This window comes from Furipterus horrens, unplaced genomic scaffold, assembly GCF_987537825.1.
Source record: "Furipterus horrens unplaced genomic scaffold, mFurHor1.1.pri manual_scaffold_1, whole genome shotgun sequence".
In the NCBI taxonomy this organism is placed as follows: domain Eukaryota; kingdom Metazoa; phylum Chordata; class Mammalia; order Chiroptera; family Furipteridae; genus Furipterus; species Furipterus horrens.
The window spans coordinates 155872880-155899278 of NW_028327171.1; the positions used below are offsets into that span (position 1 = coordinate 155872880).

General features: G+C 37.6%; 1 protein-coding gene across 1 annotated transcript in view; it reads right to left on the minus strand.

Moving 5' to 3' along the window:
• The window catches only part of LY75 (lymphocyte antigen 75), a 91004-nt gene that overhangs the window by 48267 nt on the left and 16338 nt on the right, over nucleotides 1-26399 (minus strand). The window contains exons 5-13 of the mRNA XM_090280193.1: nucleotides 15008-15118; nucleotides 13767-13907; nucleotides 11404-11595; nucleotides 10094-10251; nucleotides 8610-8720; nucleotides 7968-8056; nucleotides 7664-7833; nucleotides 5194-5393; nucleotides 3650-3792 (exon numbers count right to left, since the gene is read on the minus strand). Of these exons, the coding sequence (XP_090136319.1) occupies nucleotides 3650-3792; nucleotides 5194-5393; nucleotides 7664-7833; nucleotides 7968-8056; nucleotides 8610-8720; nucleotides 10094-10251; nucleotides 11404-11595; nucleotides 13767-13907; nucleotides 15008-15118 (1315 nt within the window). The remainder of the gene's footprint in view (nucleotides 1-3649; nucleotides 3793-5193; nucleotides 5394-7663; nucleotides 7834-7967; nucleotides 8057-8609; nucleotides 8721-10093; nucleotides 10252-11403; nucleotides 11596-13766; nucleotides 13908-15007; nucleotides 15119-26399) is intronic.

Below are 26399 nucleotides of genomic sequence, written 5' to 3' on the forward strand. Positions count from 1 at the left end.
AATCACATCAATTAAATATATTAAGTATATGATATATTTATATATTAAGCCAGGAATCAATAGTGAATTTTTCCAGAACCTATTAAGATGATTATATGATATTTGCCTTGATATATAGACTCAACCTTGCATTTTTTTTCCTCATGTTTCTTTATTAACGACAACAACAACAAAACAGTTAAATTCTAGCCACAATCCAGGTCAGCATTTTAATTTAAATACCCTTTTCCTTAGGGGTACTTTGGAATTAGGTTCTTACTCCCTTATCTTCCTTTTTGTATTTCTGAATGATATTCATCAGTTTAAAATAAGGATTTCAAATTCATACTAAAAACTGATATTATCTTATTCCCACATTTTATTGATTATGCTATTACAGTTGTCTCAGTTTTTCCCCTTTTGCCCCGCCTCTGTCTGGTACGCCCCTTACCTCCAGCAATCCCCCCCTAATTCATTTCCATGGGTCCTGCATGTAAGTTCATTGGCTTCTCCATTTCCTATAGTATTCTTAACATTCCCCTGTCTATTTTGTACCTACCAATTATGTCTCTCTTGATCCCTGTACCTTTTCTCCTTTTCTGTCCCTTCCCCAATGCAGCTGATAATCCTCCAAATGATCCCCATATCTATGATTCTGTTCCTGTTCTGGTTTTTTGCTTAATTTGTTTGTTTGCTTAGTATATTTGTTTGTTTGTTTTTTAGATTCAGTTGATAATTGTGAGTTTGTTGTCATTTTAATGTCCATAGTTTTGGTCTTCTTTTTCTTAAATAAGACTCTTTACCATTTTATGTAATAATGGCTTGGTGATGATGAATTTCTTTAGCTTTACCTTGTCTGGGAAGCACTTCATTTGCCCTTCCATTTTAAACAACAGCTTTGCTGGATAGAGTAATCTTGGTTGTAGGTCCTTCCTTTTCATCACTTTGAATACTTCTTGTCAGTCCCTTCTTGACTGCAAAGTTTCTTTTGAGAAATCAGGTGATAGTCTTACGGGAACTCCTTTGTAGGTAACTCTCTGCTTTTCTCTTGCTGCTTTTAAGATTCTCTCTTTATCTTTAACCTTTGACATTTTAATTATGACGTGTCTTGATGTGGTCCTCTTGGGGTCCAACTTGTTTGGGACTCTCTGTGCTTCCTGGACTTGTATGTCTATTTCCTTCACCACATTAGGGAGGTATTCTTTCATTATTTTTTCCAAGTAAGTTTTCCATTTCTTACTCTTCCTCTTTTCCTTATGGCATCCATATGATTCAGATATTGGCACTTTGCAAGATGTCCCGGAGTCTTCTTATACTATCCTCATTAAAAAAAAAATTCTTCTGTCTTCATTCTGCTCTGGTTGAATGTTTATTTCTTCCTTATGTTTGAAATCATTGATTTGAATCTCAGCTTCCTTCCCTTCACTGTTGGTTTCCTGTGGATTTTTCTTTATTTCACTTAGTGTAACCATCATTTCTTCCTTTATTTTGTGGCCATACTCAATGAGTTCTATGAGAATCCCAATCACTAGTGTTTAGAACTCTGTATCTGATAGGTTGGCTATCTCCATTTCATTTAGTTCTTTTTTCTGGAGTTTTGTTCTGTTCTTTCATCTGGGCTTTATTTCTTTGTCTCCTCAATTTGGCAGCCTCCCTGTGTTTATTTCTGTGTATTAGGTAGAGCTGCTTTGATTCCCTGTCTTAGCATACCTCTTAGGTTGTATAAAGTAGTGCCTTAGGTATTTGCCAAGGCAGGGAAACTCGCTTCACCACTTTGTGGCTCTGTGTTGGGGGAGGCTTTGGAGAGGGGACAATGTCACTGCCTGGCTTCTGGAGGTTTGCCTGGCATTTGCCCTGTTTTCAGTCACTTCACCCACTTTCCATATGTGACTGGCACCCTTCCAGTTGTTGCCCTGGTGGTGAATGACAGAGTGGGTGAGCTTGTAAACACTCTAAGTTCGTTGGGACCCTCTAAGTGGACTCTCCAGAGAGACTGGCAGTTTCTTCCACCACCCAAACCCCCCTGGTTTTTAAAGCCAGAATTTATGGGGCTTTATCTTCCTGGCACTGGAACTCTGGGTGGTGTGGTCTGGCCTAGGGCTGGGATCACTTGCACCCAAGGTATCTCTCCTGATTTTTATCTACCACATGTGAATGTGGGACTGCCCATTCCGCCACCACCACCACCTCTTCCTCTCACACCGTTGTCTCCTTCCCTTTCCAACCAGACTCTGCATCTCTGCCCCTCCTACCTATCTGGATGAATGTGGCTTCTTTAAATCCTTGGTTGTCAGACTGCCATGCAGTTTGATTTTCTGGCAGTTCTGGATGTTATTTGTTTTGAGATTTAGTTGTAATTCTTCTTGTGGTTGTGTGAGGAGGCAGAGCATGTCTACTTACGACTCCATCTTGCCTGGACGTCCCAATCTTATACTCTTGAAAGAAATCCTAAATTGTCAAGGTGTGTTATTCTGAGGTATTATAATGTAGTAGGATAAGAATGTGGGTTCTAATGGGCTCAACTATTAGAACCTTTCCTTGTATCTATATGACCTTGGGCAAATTTTACTTCTTGTGTTTCTGCCTTCTCATTTAGATATAATGGGCATAGTAACAGTACCTGCCTCATAGGTTGTTAAAAGGATTAAGTGACCTAATAGATAGAAAACATTTAGGACATTATCTGGCAAATAATAAGCATTATACAAGCATTTGTTATTATATAAGTTGTCGTATTTTTTTTTTTTTTATGTCTAGTCATAAGGCTGGTCTGTAATTCTTTGTGTTATTGTTGACAGACCTTGATATCAGAATTGGACTAGTTTGTGAAAAAACTGGATGCCTGCATCAGTTTCTATGTAGTGGAATACAAGCTCTTGCTTGTATTATTGAAACACTGTACACGGTAATGATCTCTTTTGTAAAATGTGAACGAATTCACATATAGAACTATATAGTTCCTATTTGTTTCTTGGAAGACATTTTTTCTCAACTTTATCAATTTCTTCCATGGTTATTGGATTATTGGGTTTCTAGTTATCAAATCAATTGTATAATAATTTGTATTACCCTATATATTGTTGATTTAATAATTGCATGTATAATAGCGTAGGATAATGCATAGTATTTCACCCAATTAAAAAATCTCTTCCTGAAATGGGTTTTATAATCCCCTACTCAGGATTCATTTTAACTACCTGTTTCCCTTTTAATTTTCATGGTTTAATATCAGTAGATTAGTCCCCTTCTCCCCGCTGTGTATTCTGGTCTCAACACCTTTGCTTATATTCTGTTTTCCCTGGGTCCTTCTCCTATCTTACCTTTCAAAATATTACTTTATCTTCAAATAACATCTTTCTTCATAACATTTTTTCCAATTAAGAAATTCTCCCTGAACACTTCCTCCCTCCTCTGAATTCCCATCATCCCTTCTTGCCTATGTGCTAGATTATCCACTATAATTCTCTTATCCCAATGGTTGGACTATGCAAAAGGTGGGGCCTCTGTCTCCCTCATCTTTGAATCCCTAATAGTGTCTTACACACAAAAATACTTGATGTTCAATGATGCTAAGTACTGAATGACTCATTTCAGATAATAAATCTTGTCAATTCTGAATACCTAGCAGACACCCAGTTTAGCACAGAAAATCTCATTCTAAAAGTATTACCTGAATTGGTCCATTAAAAAGTGAAGAAATTCCTTTATTTCATCCACATGATGGAAGCTAGGAAGGTGTCCTCCAAGTGCTTGGCAGAATCTTTCAGCTTCTTCCCAGTTCCTCTTTCTTACAATTCTTTCTATATGAAATAGCTTAATAAAACATAACGTTAATTTGTTTTCTGGTATAATCATAAAATATTCATAATTTTATAATCAATTACCATCAAATGTAATGGCCCCCTGAAATGGATTCTTATAGACATAATGCACATATACTGTCACAGACTGAAAATGTCACTAAAGGCTGGCAAAGCTGCTAGCCACTGTTGTCAGAGGGATGACCTTTCTCAGTCTAGAGAACTGCTCCAATAAGATGCGATGTTCCCCTGCATTCCTAGGACCTGGAGAGATCAATTGAACCAGCAGATGAGGCTGTAAAGGATACATATTAATGGTTTTGGGGCAGTCTTCTTCAAAGAAACGTGCTAACAATATAATTCTGAACATAATACACTGAGATCTGTACAAGTACAGAACTGTTTTCCAATATAGAAGAATCAAAGGGCAGCACTGATGTGCAAAAATTGACAGATGGTGGCAAAACAAAACTTGTCATTCAGGACTGTTCCTTTGGTTTGTGAAGACTAATTTTATGCCAAAAGAACCATGGTCATTGCAAAAGAAGAGGGAGAGCAGATGACACATTGGTAGATTGAATGATTGATCCTGATTTTTAGTTTCCTGTGATAGAATTATATATTCTCACCATGGCCTTTCGAGTGGGTGATGTATACTTCTCTGTATAATACAGTTACATGGGGCTCTGCCATGTGACTTGCTGTGATCAATGGGATATTAATGGAGGTAAAGTGAGTGGAGGCCTGAAATGTGCTTACACAGCCGGGCTTGCCTCTTAGGCTTCAGCGATTGGCTGTGAGAAGAACAAGCCCCTGACAGCTGCTGCCTGTTCAGCCTGAGGCCCAAATTGAAGGATAGCCTGGAGCCCAGCACTATGAACCCATAGCTGAAAGCAGAGCTGACCACTCAAGCCCGAACTCCAGGTATCTGACCTGGAGATCTGTGAACACGAGATTAAATATTTTTTGTCATAGCCCCTGAATTTTGGGGTGGTATGTAATGATTTCCTTGTGGAAACAGTTAACTGACACAAACCCTAAAATAATTTCTTTTTTTACATTGTAAGAAATGATAGAATTCTTCATTTGCTAACAAGAATTAGAGGGATATAAGAATCATAAGCAACGTTACAGCATGGCATGAAGCTTACCCAACTTCCCAGAACAAAAGAACCCTAGGGAAGAGCCACTTCTGACTCTGGCCCTGCTCTTCTGGGTAGGACACGAGTTGATGTGGGAAGAGCTGCCTGATGCCAGAGAGTCAACAATGCACTCCCTGACAAGGACTCTGTGCTCCCAAACACTTTAGTAGGTTACATATATGTCTTGGGAGGAGTATAATTTGCACAAGGACATGGACTTGGGATGCAGATAAATAACTTTATTGAGGGGTTGAGTGAGAATGTTACATTACCTTATAGCAAGAAAGCCCTAGGGGGAAACTATGCCAGCCTTCAGGACAGGGATCTTCAGGCTTGGGGGCTGCTTCTTCAGGCTCCACAGGCCCACTGCTTTTCTTGCAGACTGAAAGTGCTCTGAAGCTTTTGCAGTCTTTTACCTCCCACTTCCCAAGAGACTTTCCAGTAGCCATAGCTACACACCCGCCTGGAGAAGCTGGGGTTAAATGGGAAAGTTTAATTAAAAATTACAATTAAAAATTTCAAGTCCAAACATTTTCCAGTGCCATTATTCTTTATTTGAGCTAAGGTGAGGAGCGAGAATAGGAAAGAAATGTGTTATTCATAATAGTAATGATGATGTGATGACAACAGTAATATAGAGGAGTGTTTGCTACTTGCCAGGTACTATGCTAAGGGGATTCAATGAATTGAATCCTCACAAAAAACCTACAGAGTGGATTCTGTTGTCCTACTGAGGTACAGTGCAGATCAGTGGCTTGTCCAAGGTCACATGTTAGTAAGTGGTAGCTCCAGGGCTGGAATCCAGATTGTCTGTGTTCAGAGCTGTACCCTAAACCCCTATGCTGCTCAGGAAAGTCTAAGTGGTTCATATTAGCTTTGAACTGCTTTGAACAGTTTGGTTTTTAATCCTCTCTCTAGGACATGCTTATTGATTTTAGAGAGAGGGGAATGAAGGGAGAGACAGAGAAAGGGAAACATCAATGCGAGAGAGAAACATTGTTTGCTTGCCCCTCATATGCATCATGACCAGAGGCCAAACCCACAACCTAGGCTTGTGCCCTGACTGGGAATGGAACCCACGACCTTTCAGTTTATGGGATGATGCTCCAATCAACTGAGCCACTCTGAACAATTTTTAAGCAACTTTGTACACCTTAAAACAAAACTCATACAGATTCAGGTCCAAAGGTAGGTACAATAAAGGTAGAGGAGGTATATATGTGTCTACTATTTATGACAGCCAGAATTTTATTTATTTACGGAAATATTAAAATGTAGTTTGTACCAGCAGATCCATCTGGTAAGAATAAGTGACTCCCCCGCACTCATAGTTAAGGAGTGGTGGAGTCGGGACTCAAGTCCAGAATTGTCTGGAGAAGTACCATGCTCCCTTCTCCATGGCACCACACTGCCTGAAGTGGGCAGAAGACAAGAGCATACATTGGAAGCAATGAGGACAACTTCTATTCCACTAAACAGAGAAGCCATATGTCTCACGTCTCATACTTAAACATGGACAAGAGGAACAAGGACCTGGGGAAATTAATACTGTGTTATCCTGGATGAAAGTGCTATTTTTCTTTGATTCTACCTCCCATCCTTGGCTTGCCCATGATAGACAAAGCTGGCTGAAGTTGGGAGTAATAATGGTAAAAGAGCTTAATGTTGGGCTTTCTGGCTACAGGACTGAGAGCGCAGTATTGTGGTTACTTCCTGAGCACCTCTCTGACTACTGAGGCTTATCTATAAAGAATATGACATTAGTTCTAAGGCGTCTGAGTGTCTATACAAGAAATCACATGTGTTTTACATAATAGAAAATTTCAATTTGATGAGATTTAACCAGGATTAACATCTGTATCCTCCATTTTATGCAAGTAAAAAAATGACTTTGTTATCAATACCACTCACATTTATGATGATGACCATGTGTTGCAAATTTTGAGGGCATTCTCTATTCCAAATATTGTGTTTAATTATACACTCATATATTTTAATTTCTTTGTTATGAAAATTGGTCTTCATAATCACATTGTATAAATACAAGAAAATATAAATAATTCAAAGGGGAAAAAGTCTGCCTTATACAAAGTCAAAATCCTCTAAAAAGCATTGAATTAGAAATCATATCTGGATTAGAGCCATTCAATAACCAGGTAACTTCTGTCAAGTAAATCACCTTTCTAAGCCTGTTTCTCTGAAAACAGAATGAACTTCTGAGGTCCTTTGAACTCAAATGTTTTGCTTCTAAGGCTAATTACAGTAATTGCTTTAGGCTAATTAAAAAAGGATGAACTAACTTTCAGAATAAATAATAACTACAATATATTGCCTCCTGAATTCTCACCCACTGAGGATAACAGAAGTAAACACACTTAATTTTGGAGAAAGAAGAAGCAAGAGAGATGAAAAAATAAAGTGCTTTACAATAAAGCTTTTAGATTCTGCTTGAAACTTATATGGAAAAAAATAAACAACTCAAAGTGAGGGTTCTAGTTTTATGCCATCAGAGGGTGGTTTCTGAGAACTGAGTTTCCTGGCTTCTTTTACTGCGTTATTATTCCCAAAGATTTAATAGGGAATACATAGTCACTGCATCTATTTATGGTCCCATAGATAGATTGTAGTCTTGAAGATCGTAATTTCCCTCACATTTCAAAAGTAAGTAAAGAACATATTTAGAAGGGATGCCACATTTCACAAGTCACTGTATCCTTTTACTTTAAAGGCTAGGACATTTACCTGGCTCAAGAAAATTCCAGTTGGAAAAGGTTACAGACCGCTTTACTCCAGCAACACTTGCCCAACTATACTCTCCTTGTGAATTTACATCTCTCAGGCCAGTCCAGAAGTATTTTCCTGGGGATTTAGTATACTTTTTAATCATATCATTCAGGTATTCTTGCTCAAATCTATAAAACAAGACTCAAATTAGTAGATGTTTCTATAATGATTGAATTACTATATATATTGAAGATTCACCTTTTTCTTAGGAAGATTATTTAGCAAAGGAACCCAGAGTTAAAAGTTCACTAGTTGGTCACACCTGCTAGTTATAGTCAGATTGCAGTTGGTTCCAAAAGGGACCTCATCCTTGTAAATCTTGTAACAGGTTTCTCCATGTCTCTTCCAGCCCTAAATCAGAGGAGAAATACGGTCACACTGTCTTCCAGACCTGATGATGCCCCCCTCTGACAAGCAAGGTCTCTGCTAACACCACACAGTTATGGAAATTAAGGATGTGGCCAGTGAATTCATACACATGATAAGGGTGGGGTACAATTTCATAGATAAGCTCCACAAGACTATGAGCCTGTGTCAGACAGAAGGTGTCTGAGTTCTCTTTAGCTTCAGTGCCTAGCTCATCCTAAAAGCATAATGTCATTGGTTGAATTATTTTTGAACAGAAATAACATAAGGGAAGTAAAGATATCAGTATTGAGAATAGTAACCACATACATTTTTATAGAAATTCACGACTAGGTAATTCTTTTTCTTATAACTTTTTTTCTTCTGTAAGAATGCTAATATGCTGTGATTTACTGTACTCTGGCTTGCTTTAATGTGCATGTACAGAAGCTAGTAATTCTTCTATTTTCCAGGTCTGAATTGTTGAAGTCTCAGTTGCCATCCTTTACCAGGAAGGCGTAATACTGCTCAGAAAAATGTATGCAGAAGTTTTACTTACCTCATCTGGAGGACACATCTTATCAGATCCTGCATCACTTATTTGTTCTCCCTTTTTCTTACATACATATTTAAGTTTCTCTTCACATGATTGGACTTTCCACTGACCTAGCTTTTAAAAAATAGAAAAACATTTTCCCCAAGAGATATTATTTACCATATACTTAGAATTGAACTCTAACTTACTTTAAGTCAAGATTGTTTCTTCTCACAAAACTACAGGGGGAAAGGGAGGAGGAGTAGAAAGGGAAGGAGAGGGAGAAAATGAGTATAAATATAAGTGAATGATGAAATTTGTGAACATACTCCTAGAAAATGCTACCCAGTCAAGTTGTATTATTTCATAGTCACCTCAAGGTCACAAAGGGGATAAATTTCATTTTCTTATAAGAGCAAAAATAAAACCATCAAAGGGTAGAATTTGCAGAGAGAAGAACTCAGTCCACAAACAGCACCTGTGTTCTGGTCTTCTTCCATATGCCATGGGCAAAGTTGGTCCCACAGGTTAAAAACTTTGGGGCATGTCAACTGATCTTCCTGTCTGTTTCCTCATCCATAAAATGATGATGGTTAGAACAGCTACTCTCCAAGAATTCTAGAATAAAAATTTCTTCCAACTCTACTTCAGCTTCGACTTCAAAGTTCTCCCTTTCAAATATACTACCTAACATTTATTTTGCTTAATTGAATAATCTATCCTTTCTTCAAATTAAAATTTAATAAGTCATCTGTGATCAGGTTTCTGAGAACTGAGTTTTCTAGTTGGACATTGGAATGCTGCCTAGGTACGCTATCAGTTCACTCTAGCCTATGGGAAGTCATTTCCACTTCTGATACTCTTCTACAGACATCTTAGACAGCCTTTAAAATCTAACACCAAATGTGACAATCTTCTAAATTAATATTTGACAATTTTCTAAATACATCTTTACCTTCGAAACACTTCTAAATCCACATACCACTCACCGCTTCCACTTAGCTCTCTCTAGAAGTTTGCATGACACAACCAGCATCTTAAATAATTAGGAGTCCACAGGAAAGTGATACAAACAAAATATATCTTTCTGCTCAAGATATGTTCTCTGAACAAAGCAGACCTAAATTTTAAAAAGTTTTTCTTACTTCTTAAAGTAGAATTAATATGAAACTTAATCTGAACATGAATTCAGGAGATGAGATTTTTCAGATTGGCTACATGTTAAAAATATCACATTCATGACAGAAAGCATCTTATTAGATCAAATCTGGCACAAGAATCTGAGTTCCAAAGGGACCATGTTGATCTATTTCAGACCAGAGCAGATACTCTCAGACAGAAAGTGAATTGCTTATTTAGTCATTGTTTTATTTATCCTTTTTCAGTAGCTACCAGAAAGACAATCTACAAGGCTCTTACCTTTTATTTCATTTTCAGCTTAAACACAAATATCCCCACCAAATATTGTATTAATATTAGAATATAAATAAACCCAGGAGGTTTCTTACCTTTCCTAAATAAGAAACACAGTTGGGAGTCTTATTATAGGGAATATTTGGCTCATTCTCATCCCAATACGTTAGAGTGACTTCAGTACCATCTGACCACTGAAATAAAGCTGGTGTATTTATGTTCTTAAGACCTGTCCATGTTTCCTCTTTGGCATCTAAAAGAAAAATGTTTTACTTATTTGGTTGTACTCAATTAATATAATGCATTGTTACCGATTTTTACATTCTGATTTGAGGTTTTAAGAACCTTGATGGTAATCTTTCTTTCTTTTAAAGTTTTAATTCAGAAGATAGTATTCTTTTTTATTATTTATTTTTAATTTAAGTATAGTTGTTATACAATCTTATATTGGTTATATTAGTTTCAGGTGTACAGTATAGTGATTTGACATTTTTATATCTTATAATGTGATCATCCCACTAAGTCTAATGATCATCTGTCACCATGTAAACTTATCACAGTACTATTGACTATATTCCCCTTCCTCTTTTTACCCATTCCCCCACCTCTGGTAACCACCCCTTTGGAATTCTTAAGTAACCTGTTAAGATGCTTATGAGTTAGGCAGGCTAAGTGCTGAGGGCTTTTCAGATCACTCATGCAGGTAGAGCACACAGGTGGAACAGCTGTACTTTGACCTGTAGGCTGCCTGCTCCTGATATCTGGGTTACACAATTCTTGCTTTATGGGGAATCATAAAATTATACAGATACACTCATAGATATTCCAATTAGCATATGAATATTGTCTACCACTACCCTGGAATGAATATGAGCTATGCTACTTTCCCAGGTAAAACAACTGACACCATGCAGATGACAAAATAGGTAGCTATTATTAGCTATTATTATTAGGGAGTCCTAAGAGGAGGTTATAATATTGGCAGTGTAGTATATTTTTGTTCTTCACTCTTCAGTGTTCAAATAAGTACAAAAGTGAAATAATCACCATGTGTTTGGAGAACTTAAATAGAATTTAGCTTATGAGAAGAAAAAAAAATTATTCAATCAACTAGCTACCAATGCAGCTATTTAAATCTGTACATAAATTAAAATTAAATAAAAGCAAAAATTCAGTTCCTCAGTAGCTGTAGCTACATTTCAAGTGCTCCGAAGCCAAAGGTGGCTGGTGGCTGCCATACTGGGCAGCATGGAGACAGGACAGTTTCACCATTGCAGGAGGTTCTATTGGCCAGTGCTGATCTACAAGGACCAAAGTGTAAGCTTTTCATCCCCACTAGGAGTCTAAAAACAGGAACACTTTAAAATGTTTTAACCCTCTCAAATAGGATATTTTTGAAATTTACCCCCATTATGGAGTTTTGTCACAACCACTTCCACATCTGCTAAGGAATGAATGCTGATGAGGTCACCGCTGAAGCCTTTGCATTTCATATGTGCCGAATCCCAGGAATCACTTTCATTTACCAGCAAGTAGCAAAACCCATTATCTGGCAGCCACTCTGCATCACAGCGGGTATGTGAATACGTCCAAATGTCTAGGAGAAAAGCAGCTGTTTATATTCCAGTAGAGATACATCTATTTTGAATCAATAACATTACAAATTCTTCTTTCTGGAATTATGAGGCTTCTGGAAAACAGGAATGTGATGTCAGATAGTACAGTGACATGAACTTAAAGGAGGCCCAATGTCTACAGAGCATCAGAAGGGGCATTGCAGAGATTCAGGCAGTGATACGACTTTAATGTGATGCAACTGCGCTTCATGGCTGAGCGCTGACCATTTAAGGAGGGAGCGCCCTTAGTCCAGCAGGCAGCAGAAAGGTGTGAGGTCAGCCGGTTGCTCACAAACCTCTGCCTCAGCACAGGATTTGTTAGGTTTCCTCCAGTTTAGGCCTCTGAGAGATTATGAGGTTGCGCTTCTTTTTCACGTATAGTCGGCTGAGCGGGAGATGTGCGTTAATGCTCATTGTTCACATTAATGCTCCGTTTGTTCAGAAGGACGAGCAGAAGTTTAAATGCGCCACACCAAGACAGGGCAGCAGTGGAGGGAAAGGGCAGAGGGCATCTCTAGACCTCCTCTTTCCTCCCCTCTGCTAAACTAGAGGTCTAGTACTAATGGAATTGGTGATTCTTCATTTGGACCATGATAAAACTCACCCAAATGATGGTCAAAAAGATTGGAGAAAAAAAAGGAGGCACAAAACCATACCAAATGCAATACTTATACCCCTATAACAGAACTAGAAAGTAGTTTGGTTACTTAGACTTCCTGGATTGGGAACTGTTAGGAATGTGGACAGTTTGATTTTACTAAAGAATAAAATTCAGGTTCAGCTAGCTCCACACACTTGCAAAATAACTCAATTGACTGTAGGGTTCTGAAACAGCACTTATGATTATATTTTACAATTATGCTTAAATAAAAAAAAAAAACAAGAGGGGAAAAATCACCCAGAATTGAACTTAAAAAAATCATTTTCTCATTCTAGTCTTTGTTTCTTCAAATTCATATTTTTACAAGATTAAAATGATAAGCAGGCATATCATTTTGTTCTGCTCTTTTTATTTTCCTGCTGGCAGAGTTATTTTAATAAATGCACATTATTCAATCATGTGGAAACATCATGATATAGCTAATAATTACTACTATAGGATACTTATTTGATCTATTATTTGCCCCTCTGGTTTATTTTCATTTGTGCTGCCTTTTCTATTATGACCTTTGTTATATAAACTAAATTTGGTATGAATCAACTTGCAATATAAATGTTCATTTTCCCCTATTACTTTAAAACACCCCTCCTATATTCTTGATTCTATATACTTATTTTTTAATCTTAAAAAGAGAGCTTTATGAACCTACATGGATAAGAAAATTTATGCTTTATTCCCTTCCCCTAACATCCCTTTAAAGCATATTTTAAAATCTCCTTTTTTGCTCCCATTTTTGAGCCAGTTTTTCTTACTCAAAATTTAATCAAACATGAGGGACACAGTGGGCACTGTGTAACATAATGAGGCCACTCCTCTTCCCTATTCTGTCAAAGACTCCTCCAACTTCTCTGCTCCTCAAAAAGTTTAACTGCCATGTGTCCATCTTACCCCCAAACTCCCTGAAAAAAAAAAAAAACCCTCCTGGTACTCATGTTGTCTTTTGGTACCTCTCTGTCTCCAACCAACTTATGAACACAGCCTGGCGAAGGATAGAGGAAGGGTGGGCGCTATGGGGCAGGAGGTGGGAAGGCCTGTGAGTGTCTTCGTGTCTGTCATTTTTGACTTCTCACAGAGGCAGATAATAATATGTAAGACCTGAGTGTGCATCAGCATCACAGGGAAGCTTCATAAGACACAGATTGCTTGGTCCCACCCTGAGACCTTCCGATTCAGGAAATCTGGGCTAGGTTCTGAGAATCTGCGCTTCTAACAAGTACAGGTGCAGCGGACACTCTCGGTCTAGGGACCACACTTTGAGAACCGTTGCCCTAGAGGAAAGAGAGCCACTTGTAAACAGAAATATATTTCTTATCTAGGCTATCTCTGTTCATATAAAGTTGAAATTATCTAACCACAGGGTCAAAATCAATACTTCCCAGCACTGGCAGTATCAAATAAAAGAACAGTAGAAATGGATATCTGAAATAGATTTACTTAACTTACAAAACTGTAACTTTAAGACCTATTTGTACAAGTAAATGAGAAAGATACCTTTTAATTCCTCTGTGTTATTTAATGACTTCTTGCAGATGTAGGGCAGCTGAGCTTCGCAGGAAAACCTCTGCCACAGACCAGATGTGGCGTCCATGACTGCACAGCTTGACCCACCTATTATAGGTGCACTGGGCATATCTTAAATGATAAAATTGTCATACAGTTTAAAGGAGAAGATTAGAGTCATAGTGATAGTTAGAAAAAATAATTTGTATTTCTAATTTTCTGCTTTTATGGAAACTCATAAAATAGTTAAAACCTTCTACTAAGTTGAAAAGTATAAGCTTCAATGGATAATCATGTGCTTAAATATGTCTTTCTTCTAAAATATGGAATACAGGGGGAAATACTTGGATATACTGACTTATTAAAATTTAAAAACCAAACCCAAAAGCCAAACCTCTACCCCCAATCAACTTCCATGTCATATCTTGTGGTCAGTAGCTCTTCATCTGCTACTCTATAAGATAAATATACTAATTTATGATTCCGTAATGCCTTTAAGGCCTTAAATTACAGATAATTAAATTTCATTAAAGTAACTTACTGGTATTTTATTGTACTTTATATGTTTTACTCATATATGTGCAGAATACTTTTGTATTGAAGTTAAGTGTTAACTTTTATGTTTTACATCTGTCAGAAGCCTAAGATTTTATTTCTTAAAAAGGTATCTAAACCTTTATTTTTGGGGGGGAAATCTTTTGGCTAACCAGAGTTGTATTTGTTTTATTCACTATAAATTTTTCTTTAAGGTAATTATTAGTGTAACAAAATACAACCATTATGTTGTCAGTAATTGAGTGCTACAGAGAGAGATCCCAAGAGTTTTAAAATGAGCGAATATTTCCATGTTAGAATTAAGCTGCAGATGAAATACAACATGGGTCAGTCACAGACATGTCAAGTCCTGTAAGGGACACAGAATGACTCCTGGGCCATGTGATGGGGCTCATTCTGCTCTTAAAAATACAGGGTTGCTCTATAAGTTAGAGACAAATGCTCAGCTGCCCACGATGTGGTTCAACTTTGCTATAATAGTCTCAACTTGACTATAAAGGCATAATGGCTATAATGACTAACCCTAAGAAAGGCTTAGGAAAAAAATTCTTCTGAGAGATAACCATAGGAGAATTGTCAAGATTTGAAATTTTTATAATTCTGAGTGGGAAGCTCTTTTTATTTTATTTTTTGAGACTTTTGTTCTATGCATAGTAGACAGAAGAGAGAGCAGTTACCTGGATCCCAGTTGAGAAAGTTTAATGGCATGTGGTCTGACCATTCCCAGCCTCTGGAAGAGTACAACTGATTTAAGCCCATCCAGAAAATTCTTGCAATGCCTTCTTTTTCTGTAACAATTACATAATTTTAACAAGTGACAAAATTACTTAAGTCATTATCTAGGTCAGACTTAAGTTTCTGCTAACAACAAATATATCTACAGGCCTTAACCATATGGCAGAAATCCCTGTAGCAGGCACGTATCCCATAAAGGTGAGTGACACTGAGACAGCAGGACTTCAGGCTACCAAGGAACCCAAAGGCCAATCAGTTCATTCAATTTGGCTTTCCCATTAGTATGTGCAAGTCCATCCCTTCTAAGGTAAGAACAGATTCTTCTCCGAATAGTCAATTCACTACTTTAAAGCTTCATGTCAGAAAGCAGTTATATAGTCAGGAAATGTAAAGTACAGCATAGAAAATACAGTTAATAATTTTGTAATAACTATGTACAGTGTCAGATGGCTACCAGATTCATCAGGGTCATCACTTGGTAAGGTGTATAGATGTCTAATTACTGTGTTGTACACCTGAAACTAATATAATGTTGTATGTCAACCATAATTGAAAAAGAGAACAGTTATATATAAAAAGTAGTTTCCATTGCAGATCTAGATTTTGAAGATCTGATTATATTCCAGACTGACAGATTAAATTCATTAAGCCACATATTATTTGCCAGGCACTAAAAATACAAAAACCAAAATGACTGTCCTGCCCTCATGAGGATTTGAATATAGTAGAAATAGATGTGGATCCATCAAATGGTAAAGTGTTACCAGTACTGATTCAGAAATATGTACAGGAGCTGCTTGGCAGGCAATGAAATATGCATCAGTAGAGTCCAAAGGAGATATTTAAACTGGAGATGCAGAATGGGAAACACACATACACATGAAAACACAAACATACATGACATCTTGGAGAGATATCATTCTAATTACTTCACAATAAGATGCCATCAGCAAAAAAGAGAGAAAGATAGAGAAGCAGAAATAATTTAAATAGTGAGGCCAGTCCTGACTGGTGTAGTTCAGTTGGTTGGTTACCAGCCTGCAAACAAAAGGCTGTGGGTTGGATTCCCAGTCAGGGCACATGCCTGGGTTGTTGTGAGCTTGGTTCTTGGTTGGAGTGTATATGAGAGGCAACTGATGGATGTTTCCCTCTCACATGCATGTTATTCTTCCTCTCTTTCTCCCTCTCTTCCTCTCTCTCTAAAAATAAATAATTAAAATATTTAATAAATAAAGAAAGAAAGAAAGTAAGAAGCCAACAGCAGAAAAGCCATACAATAGGCATATGCCCATGAGCAATGGATCCAATCATGCTTGTATGGGTCCACATGTATTAGAAAAACATGTAAAGAATTGTGAATTATTGTAAGGATTTTCACACCACTCAGTGTCCAGGAAGTCAACAGAATTATTCAAGAACCTGGTAAAACTTCATGACCACTAGAAAGGAGTAATTTGAAGATACTCAGGGCCAGGTAGAAGAGATAGAGCAACTGATAAAATGGTCTAGAGAAGACAAGGATGATGTTGACAAAGGAAGAGCTCACAGGTTGGAATCACTATAAATTTGTTGAAATACTCTCAGCAGTGAAACATAAATTGACAGTTTCTTAATTCCTCTCAAGGAATTATATATGAAGTATTATTGTATTATATACAATCTATATATCTCTATATATACATGTAAAATATACTTATATTTTATATCACTTATATGTATATTATATATACATAAATGGTTCTTAAAGTATAAATGTACTTCTACATGCGAATCACAGAGATATATCTGATATATACCATTTTGCTCTATTATATATATCAGATAAATCTGTATAATTTGCTTGTAGAAAACTATACGCATACTTTACTTTTTATTTAGGCATATACCTGTGATTTGTACAGAGAAAACTATATCCACATTTATATATCCACATGTATATATATATATATAATATATGTGTTATTTGCATATATAAAACCATATCCATATTTTAAGGGCTTTTTAAAAGGGTAATTTTGACTATATGCAGTTTTGCCTTCCTGCAGACTTTAGAATGCAATGCCTAAAACAGGTGATTCCAGTGGAATTGACACCAGGGAATGGAAGAGTCCCCCTGGGTAGAGCAGAAATAGCAACAGCAAAGACAAAAGGGGCTAAGGGCAGTCAAAAACACCAGTGCTCAAGGGATGGACAGCAGTCTGAAAAGAGGAAGTAGGGCCAAGGCCCAATTAACACTCCACCAAGGAGCAAGTGTGGAGTTAAGAGTGAACTGCAAAGACACACTGTGCTTTTCAGGTGCTTGGCTGAGAAAGAGAGATAGGGCTTCAGGAACTAGAATATATATATATATGGTAGAAGTTTAAACAAGTTTATAGCCTTTTGAGGAAGAATCAGAGAGAGTTGGTGAAAATATAAGAGACAGAACAAACAGCTGGTGTGGCTAAAAAGAGCTTTGGGGACAGAGTTAACCCTGAATAAGCTGGATGGTTGACTGCAGATACAGATAAATTGGTCAGTATTAGGGTGGGAAACTAAGGGTTTGCCTCACTGTTCTCAAATAAATAGATGTTAAGGATACTCTGCTAAGGAAGGTGAAGGTGAGTGTTTGAGGGAATTTTGGATTCATCCTTCTCTTTCACCTGTTAGCATAAGCAAGGGCTGCCAACACTAGTATACAAAAACCTTGAGGATTTAATTTAATGTAAATTTCTCCTTACTAGTAGTAAAAGCAATTAATTTCCATCTTTCCTAAAGAAGTCCTAGACACTACAACATATTTATGGTACTCCAGACTTGACCATACCCTGACATTCAGAATTCTTTTTATTAATTTTTAATCGGGGATATCATGGAGGGCCAATCCTTCCCACCCATCTGAAGTTTAATGCCCTCCCTTCCACGAAGTCTTTTCAGATATCCCCCAGCAGGAAGTCTAAATAATCCTACCGCTCCTTCTAAATTATCTTACTGCTTATCTGTACATGGCCAGTACATATTTATGAGAGAGCAAAATGACCTTTGGAAGCTGTCAGGCTCCCACTTTGCTTCACTACACTGTCCTGTTTGTGATCTGCATTGATGAATTATTCTTCAGTAGAACCATAGGACTGAAAATTGTGACTGGGTTGGCAAACAGGAATGGTCTTTATGTGTCTTATGTGAGGTGGATGTGAATGGGAAATGGATAGATTCTAAAAGGCAGGAATTTCTTACATAGCCTGGACAATATAGAGCTGCACTCTTTTCTACATATAGGCCAAGCAAGAAGTTGATGAATTTGAGAATCTACTTACCCCCATCTTTCTCATCAAGAAATAGATAACTGTTAGCATAAATCCCCATACCTAATCAAATAGGCAAGTCCAGTGAGACAGATATTACTTGACTGTCCCTGAGACCCTTGTTCATAGCTGACCTGTATTTCTATTTCTCTCCCTACAATAAACTACTAGAGGGCCTGATAATGCATCTGGGATGAGCCAGACCAGACCCCCTATACTGCATCAGAAAGGCCACAGTCAGCTGGGGCCCTGACTTAGAAGTGTCCTAGCCTTGGGGCACCTGTCAAGATGGTTCAGAGTGAAAGCTCCCTGAAGGTGGAGGAAAAGTAGGAAAAATGAAAATGAGCAGTTCCTGCTCTGGGGACTATTGGACCCTCCTTTGTAGCTCTGGGATGAATCTGTACTGAGGTCCCCTGGTAAGTCCTGGGTCATGGGAAATCTGTCTACCAAACAAAATCTAGTGAATATAAAGGAGCCAAGTTCTCCACTCCTACACTCCTATTTCTGTAAAACAAAACTGAAACAAAACTAATTCAGTGCACGGGCAGGCAGAAGGAAAAAGAAAGCTCTTTCATACTGTATTAGATTTATCTTCAAGTGGCTGCTTCTGTTTTTTTCTGGCAGATTTCCTGATCCTACCTCATCGGCAGCCATCCGTCTCGAGAGACGATGGTGTAGCTTCTTAAGAGTCTTATCTGCACCGCCGAGAATGGCTGTGCAGTCCGACTCGGGAGTGACAGTGTCTCCTCCCGTGTTGAATCGACATCTTGCGATGACACTGGAGTGTCCTCTCCAGTGAAGCTGAAGCTACAGAGCCTGGGCAGGGTGATATGGACGGTCTGCTGTTGCCCATGCAGCAGACCCCCCCTCTCTTCGCAGCTGAAGGGTCCAAGGGAAAGACGGAGTCAATACAGCTTGGCTTCAGGTGCGCCGCAGGAGTTGCAGGTGTTGACTACAACGTCAAACCGCCTTAGGGACTCCGGCTCCGGATTTTCTGTCGGGGTTTACTCCCTTAGCCTTTCCCCTGAAGAGGTATGCTGCAAGGCAGCGGAGGTTTTTTGGAGTCAGAGTTTTCCTTCTCTGATGTGCCCTGACTGGAAGATCGAACCAGCGACACTTAGCTCGCAGGCCTACGCTCAATCCACTGAGCCAAACCAGCCAGGGGGTGATCCTACCTAATCACTAGCTAACAAGAGGTATTTGGGGAATAACACTCTCCAATATGCTCTGCATGTGTATAACTCTTATTTCTCCAAATATATCAAGCACTTTGATCATTAAATCTGTCTGCATCACCTTTGTTGGCCTCATTGCTCCTAGCCCAATGTTTACACATGGTAGTTTTCTGTGAAGGGTCATTAAATATAAACTTAAGAAATTTTCAAGATTTGGATACTCTGAGTTTCAGGTGTTAAAGTACAGCTTTCTTGGGTCTTGGGAAACCAGAAATTATAATTAGGTATATTGATATGCCTAAACAGCATTTCATAGTAAAAAAGGAGTTTGAAAAATCTGAAAGGGATGTACCTCTAAAAATTACTGATATACCTAAAATGTAGGTGGCCGTGGGTAGGGGCAACTGGGCCCTTTAACATATTATCTCACTTTTATGAGTTATTAAAGAAAAATTCTACAACATTCATTCTTCCAAATGCATTATTAGATTGTATTTGGTAGTCACAATTTGATATTCATCATTGGCAGCCGTCCGTCTCGAGAGACGATGGCGTAGCTTCTTGAGAGTCTATCTGCACCGCCGAGAATGACTGCACAGTCACAATTTGATACTTCTTTATTATAATCATCACTTTCCAAATAATACTCCAGGGGCTTAAATTTATTGGCACTTTTCACTCTCAACAATATTTTTTGTAAGGTTTCAGTGAGGTCTGAAATAGAATTCCATAGCCATACACTAGCTCATTAGGCTTATTTGATAGATTTCAATTCTAGAGGTCTGATTATTCAAGTACAGGTATCCCCCGTATAACATGGTATTTCTACAGTATAACATGGGTTTGCTCTAACACAATATGACTATAGAAGATATCCAAGAATTGCTGGTAGAAGAAGAAATTGATGAGGCCATTTTGATGGAAATGACATCTGGAATGTGCCAAGAAACTTAGGGGACAAGAGCACTGATGAAAATGAAGTTAAACAGTTTACATACTCTAAAAAGCATGAAGAAAGGCCTAGACTTAGCCAAACAGAGTCACATTTCTTAAATGAAGATCCTTGCACTGAAAGGAGCACAAAGTTCAAGAGAGAACTTCAAAAGTGCTTAGCACCATATAACAAAATTTATAAAGATCTCTCAGCTAAAAGCAAGCAATCTAAAATAACAGACTTTTTGCAAAAAGTAGAGCATAGAAATCAAGATAATACTGAAGAAAGTTCAGAGGATGCGGATATCTTGTCAAAAAGAAAATGCAAAAAAGAAAAATGTTAAAAAAAAAGAAAATGCATTTGGTTAATGGAGCTTAGTAGTGATAACAAAGAAAACATTACTTAATTCATATTATTATGTAATACTTTTGATGAAAATTATTTTAATAAAGATATTTCTCTTAATTATTAAAATATAATAGTATATATTTTAAATATTTGGAATCTAACCCCCCTTTTTGTACTAGGTTTTTGTTTCGTATAACATGGACTCGCATAACACGGCATTTGTTAGGAACCTAAGAACCGTGTTATATGGGGGTCACCTGTATCAAACACCACAGGAGGTTAAAGCTGTAAGAAAAGAGATATGCATAAGGCTTTAGCCAGAAAGCATCACAAAAGGCCAGGAGACTTTTAATGATAAAAAGAAATAAAGATATGTAAGAGGAGTGGGTGGTATTATAAAAAGTATGGGCTCTGGAGTTATATATATTGATATTCAAATCCCAATTCTCGTACTTCTTGGTTGTCTGGGTATATTATTTCTAAGCATCAATTTCCTTATCTGTAAGCGAGGATAAAATACTTGTCTATGATGTGTAATAATATTAAATCATTATATGTATCTGAAGATACTGGAGCTCTGGTCATAGTTCACCTTTATCAAATATTTAAAATTATTATAAAACAGTGTGACAGGATTTATCTGATATAGTCAATACATATTTAATAAATAGCAATAATGCTTAGAGTCTTATATAAAAGAAAAAAACAACTCATGAGACCCATCTCTGCTTGCAAATAACTTAATAGTCATATAAAAGGGGTAGGCAGATACATGCCTGATACAACTTGCTTTCAAGTCAGATTATGTCCAAATTTTGGCTCTGCTAACTACTTTGGGTAACCTTGAACAACTTACATTTCCTTTCTGAGTCTCACATTTCTCATCTGCAAAATGAGCATAATAAAAATAACACCTACTTATAGGGTCGTAATATGGAATTAAGTAAGATAATGCATGAAAAGCATTTATGACTCTCTGTAAAACATCATCATTATACATTATGATTTTTTTTATTCATTGAAGAAATCATTAGGGACTCAGTAACTTGGTTTTCTTGATTTTTAAGAATAATGTAAAAACTTTTAGTTCATAAACTTTCTAGTAAAAGATGAGCAACACTTTTATAGAATTTTGCTGAGTTTATAAAAGTAGTCCTAATTAAGTAGAAAGGCATACCATTTCTATGGATGAGAAGACTTAATAATGTAGTGACAGCAATACCTTCCTAATTAATTTCAAAGTCCCAATAAGGTATTTCATTGAGATTAACAAGGTGATCTTTAAATTCATATAAAAAAAACAAATGGTCAAAAAGTAGCCAAGGCAATTCAAGAAAAAAATGAGTAAGGGAGAATTTGCTCACCCAGAAAACAAGATTTTTATTGTGAGTCAGGACTAATTAAAACAGTGTAGAGACCCAAGATGGAAGTGGAAGCTACATTAACCTCCTCCCAGGCCCACACTATAATTACAGCTAAACTGTAAAAATCATCTTGATTAACCAACTGAACACTAGCTGGAGAGAAGCCTTATAACCAAGGACAGATAGAAGACCACTTCACCACCACAAGACTGGTAGGAAATGAGGGCTGGCTGGGCTCCCATGGGTGGCAGCTGAAGTTTCAGAGGGATATTGCAGCTGGGACATCTCCCCTGAGAAGTGTGGGGTCTAAACCCAAAGCTGGGCTCCCCAGCCTACAGCGTCAGAGCTGGGAAAGAACACAGATGACATTCAGTTACAAAAAGCAGCGGGGATTTCTGTCCTTCAGGAAGAGATGACTGGAGATGCAGAGAGCCAACACAAAATTTCATCTGCAGCCATTTCCCTGAGGCTTCCACAGAGGGAGGGCAGAGTGGACTAGAGACACTTGAAGAGACTCTGGGGCTGGTGGCTCTGGGGAGAGGCCTGAGTGAACAGCCCCCAGGATCCCCGTGCCCAGTCCTGCCCCATACCGCAGGAGGCATCTTTCTCAGGCAGAGCACGCTGCTCCAAGTGGCCTCAGCCCGAGAAGAAGCAAAGCCCCACTCGCAGGAACTACGTACTTTGCCCCACCCTGTGAATCTTAGGCTGGGCTGCTGAGTATAGCTTGAGGCTACATAACTAATTTAAGTGTGACAACTAAGGCAGATCTCTGGGAGCTCTGAGTCTCTGGCTGACCCTCTCTCTTCTAGGCCCAGTGCTAGTAAAACCTGGCCTTGGCACACAGCCAGGTTCTTTCTGCACACAAACAGGTCCAGCAGAGGGAGCCACATGCTGTGCATCACTGATAAATCCAAATAGGTGGACCAGGGCCAGACACAAGCAGCATCTAAGGTCAGCACTAGAGTATTTGCAGATATTCCTAATACATAAAAACAAATACAAAGAAGTGGTTAAAATGGGAAGACAAAGAAACAGGTCACAAATGAAAGAACAAGAAAATTCTCCAGAAGAAGTAGATGAAATAGAGGCGAACAATTTATCAGATAGTTTAGAGTAATGACTGTTGGCATACTCAACAGTATGAAAAAAAGACATAAAAACCATAAAAAAGGACAAGTCAGAAATAAAGAATACAATATCTGAAATAAATAATACACTGAAAAGAATGAACAGTAGGTTAGATGAAGCAAAGAATCAAATCAATGATTTGGAAGATGAGGAAAAAACACCCGAAGAGAGCAGCAGAAAGATAAAAATAGCTTTAAAAAATTAGGAGAGCTTAAAAAACATGAAGCATAACAACATCCATATCATGGGAACACCAGAAGGAGAAGAGAGTGAGCAAGAGATCAAGAACCTAGCTGAGGAAATAATAACTGAAATGTCCCTAATCTGGTGAAGGAAAAAGACCCCAAAGTCCAAAAAGCTCATTGAGCCCCAAACAATTTGGACCCAAAGAGGCCTATACCAAAACACATCATAATTAAAATCACAAGGCTTAAAGACAAGGAGAGAATCCTAAAAGCCACAGGAGAAAAGCAGGTAGTTAGATTAGCAACTGATTACTCAACAGAAACATTTCAGACCAGAAGGAAGTGGTGTGAAATTGTAGGGGCACCAAATATTCCCTGTAAAAAAAGTTTCAAAGGTCTGCTAAATATGTAAGTATGTGAGGGTTTTAAATGTTCTTTGTAAGAAGTAGCAAGGACTTGCTAAAAGGCCTTGGAAAAAGAAATGTAAAAAGGAGTGTTATAGCAATTAGGGATTTACAAGCTAAAAGCACCTCAGCCTCTATCACCTCCCATTTGCTTGCTTGTGTCTGGTTTATAACATTTGTGAAGGTTGTGCTTTGCGGAATGTCTAGCCCTTTGAAGATAAATTGCTTCACAGGGAGTTCGTCCCTGGCTGAAGAGCTATGCTGCCGCGGGAGATAATCTTATAGCCTTGCGAATTTCTGTTCCTGTTACTGCCAAGACAATACTGCAGTCCGGCCCAGCCCCCTCTTTCTAAGGCTGTTTCCCGCCAAAGAAGAAACAAAGAGACTGCACGAGTATAAAAACCCAGCGTTTAGACTCCATTGTAGGTTGGAGCATGTTAGAGACCTGCTCAGGGTCTGCCCAACTCCTGGCCATTATTAAAATCCTTTGCTTAACTTTATACACCGCTTCAGAGTGTTCAATCTTGCCTATGTAGCCGTAACAAAATATTCAAGGTGATGAAAAGCAAGGACCTACAACCAAGGATCCTTTACCCAGCAAGGCTATTTTTTAAAATTGAAGTAAAAATAAGGAGCTTCCCAACAAGAAAAAGCTAAAGGACTTTGTTAACACCAAACCAGTACTGCAATAAATGTTAAAGGTCTAGCTTAAGAAGAAGAAGAAGAAGAGAAAGAAAGAAAAAAAAAACGAGGAAAATACTCTAACAATAAAATGGCACTAAATACATCTCTATCATTAATCACCTTGTATGTAAATGGCTTAAATATTCAAACCAAAAGACAAAGGGTAGCTGAATGGATAAGAAAAAGAAGTCATATATATGCTGTCTCCAAGAGACCCATCTCAGATTGAAAGATATACACAGACTACAAGTAAGGGGACAATAAAATATATTTCATGGAAATGCAAAAGGAGAAAAAAGCTGGGGTAGCAATACTTATATATGACAAAATAGACCTTAAAACCAATGCTATAGGATGAGACGAAGAAGGATATACCATATGAAAAAGGAAACAATCCAACAAGAGGATATAACCCTCATAAACATTTACATCCCAGCATAGGAGCACCTAAATTTGTAAAGCAAATGCTGATGAACATAAAGGGAGAGATTGACAGAAATCCATAGTCAGGGATTTTAACAGCCCATTGACTTCAATGGATAGTTTTTTCAGACAGAAAATCAACAAGGACACAGTGGCCTTAAATGATACACTAGATCAAATGGTTTGATTGATATCTTCAGAGCATTTCACACCAAAGCAGCAGAATATACATAGTTTTCAAGTGTACATGGAATATTTATAGGATAGACCATATGATAGGGCAAAGAAGTCTCAAAAAATTTAAGAAGACTGAAATCATATCAAGCATCTTCTCTGACCACAATACTACGAAACTAGAAATCAATCATAAGAACACTGAAAAACACACAAAGACATGAAAGGTAAATAACATGTTATTAAACAATGAATGGGTCAACAATGAGAATCAAGTAAGAAATCAAAGATACCTTGAAACAAATGAAAATGAGGACACAACTATCCAAAGTCTGTGGGACACAGAAAGGCAATCTTAAGAGGGCAATTCAAAGTATTACAGGCCTATCTCAAAAAACAAGGAAAAGCTCAAATAAACAATCCAACTTCACACTTAAAGGAACTTGAAAAAGAACAAACAAAGCCCAAAGTAAGTAGAAAAGAAAAAAAAAGGTCAGAGCAGAAATAAATGAAATAGAATCTAAAAACATGATACAAAAGATCAATGAATCCAAGAGCTAGTTCTTTGAAAAGAAAAACAAGATTGACAAATCTTTAACCAGACTCATCAAGAAAAAGAGAGAAAGGACCCAAATAAATAAAATAAAAAATGAAGGAGAAGTAACAACTGATACCATAGAAATACAAAGGATTGTAAGAAAATATTATGAACAACTATATGCCAACAAACTGGACAACCTGGGTGAAAAGGATAAACTCCTAGAAACACAGAGTCTTCCAAAACTAAATCAGGGAGAATCAGAGAATCTGAATAGACAGATTACACCTGGTGAAATTGAAGAAGAAGTCAAAAAACTCCCAACAATCAAAAACCCTGGCCTGGATTGCTTCACAGGTGAATTTTAATAAACATTCCAAAAAGAACTAACACCTCTCCTTCTCAAACTATTTTTAAAAATTCAAGCGGACGGAAAGCTCCCAAGCTCATTTTATGAGGCCAGCATTATCCTAATTCTAAAACTATATAAACACACTATATACAAAAAGAAAATTATAAGCCAGTGTCCCTGATGAGCACAGACACTAAAATCCTCAATTAAACATTAGCAAACTGAATACAACAATGCATCAAAAAGACCATACGCCACGATCAAGTGGGATTTACTCTGGGAATGCAAGACTGGTACAACATCCATGAGTCAATAAATGTGATTCACCACATAAACAAAATGAA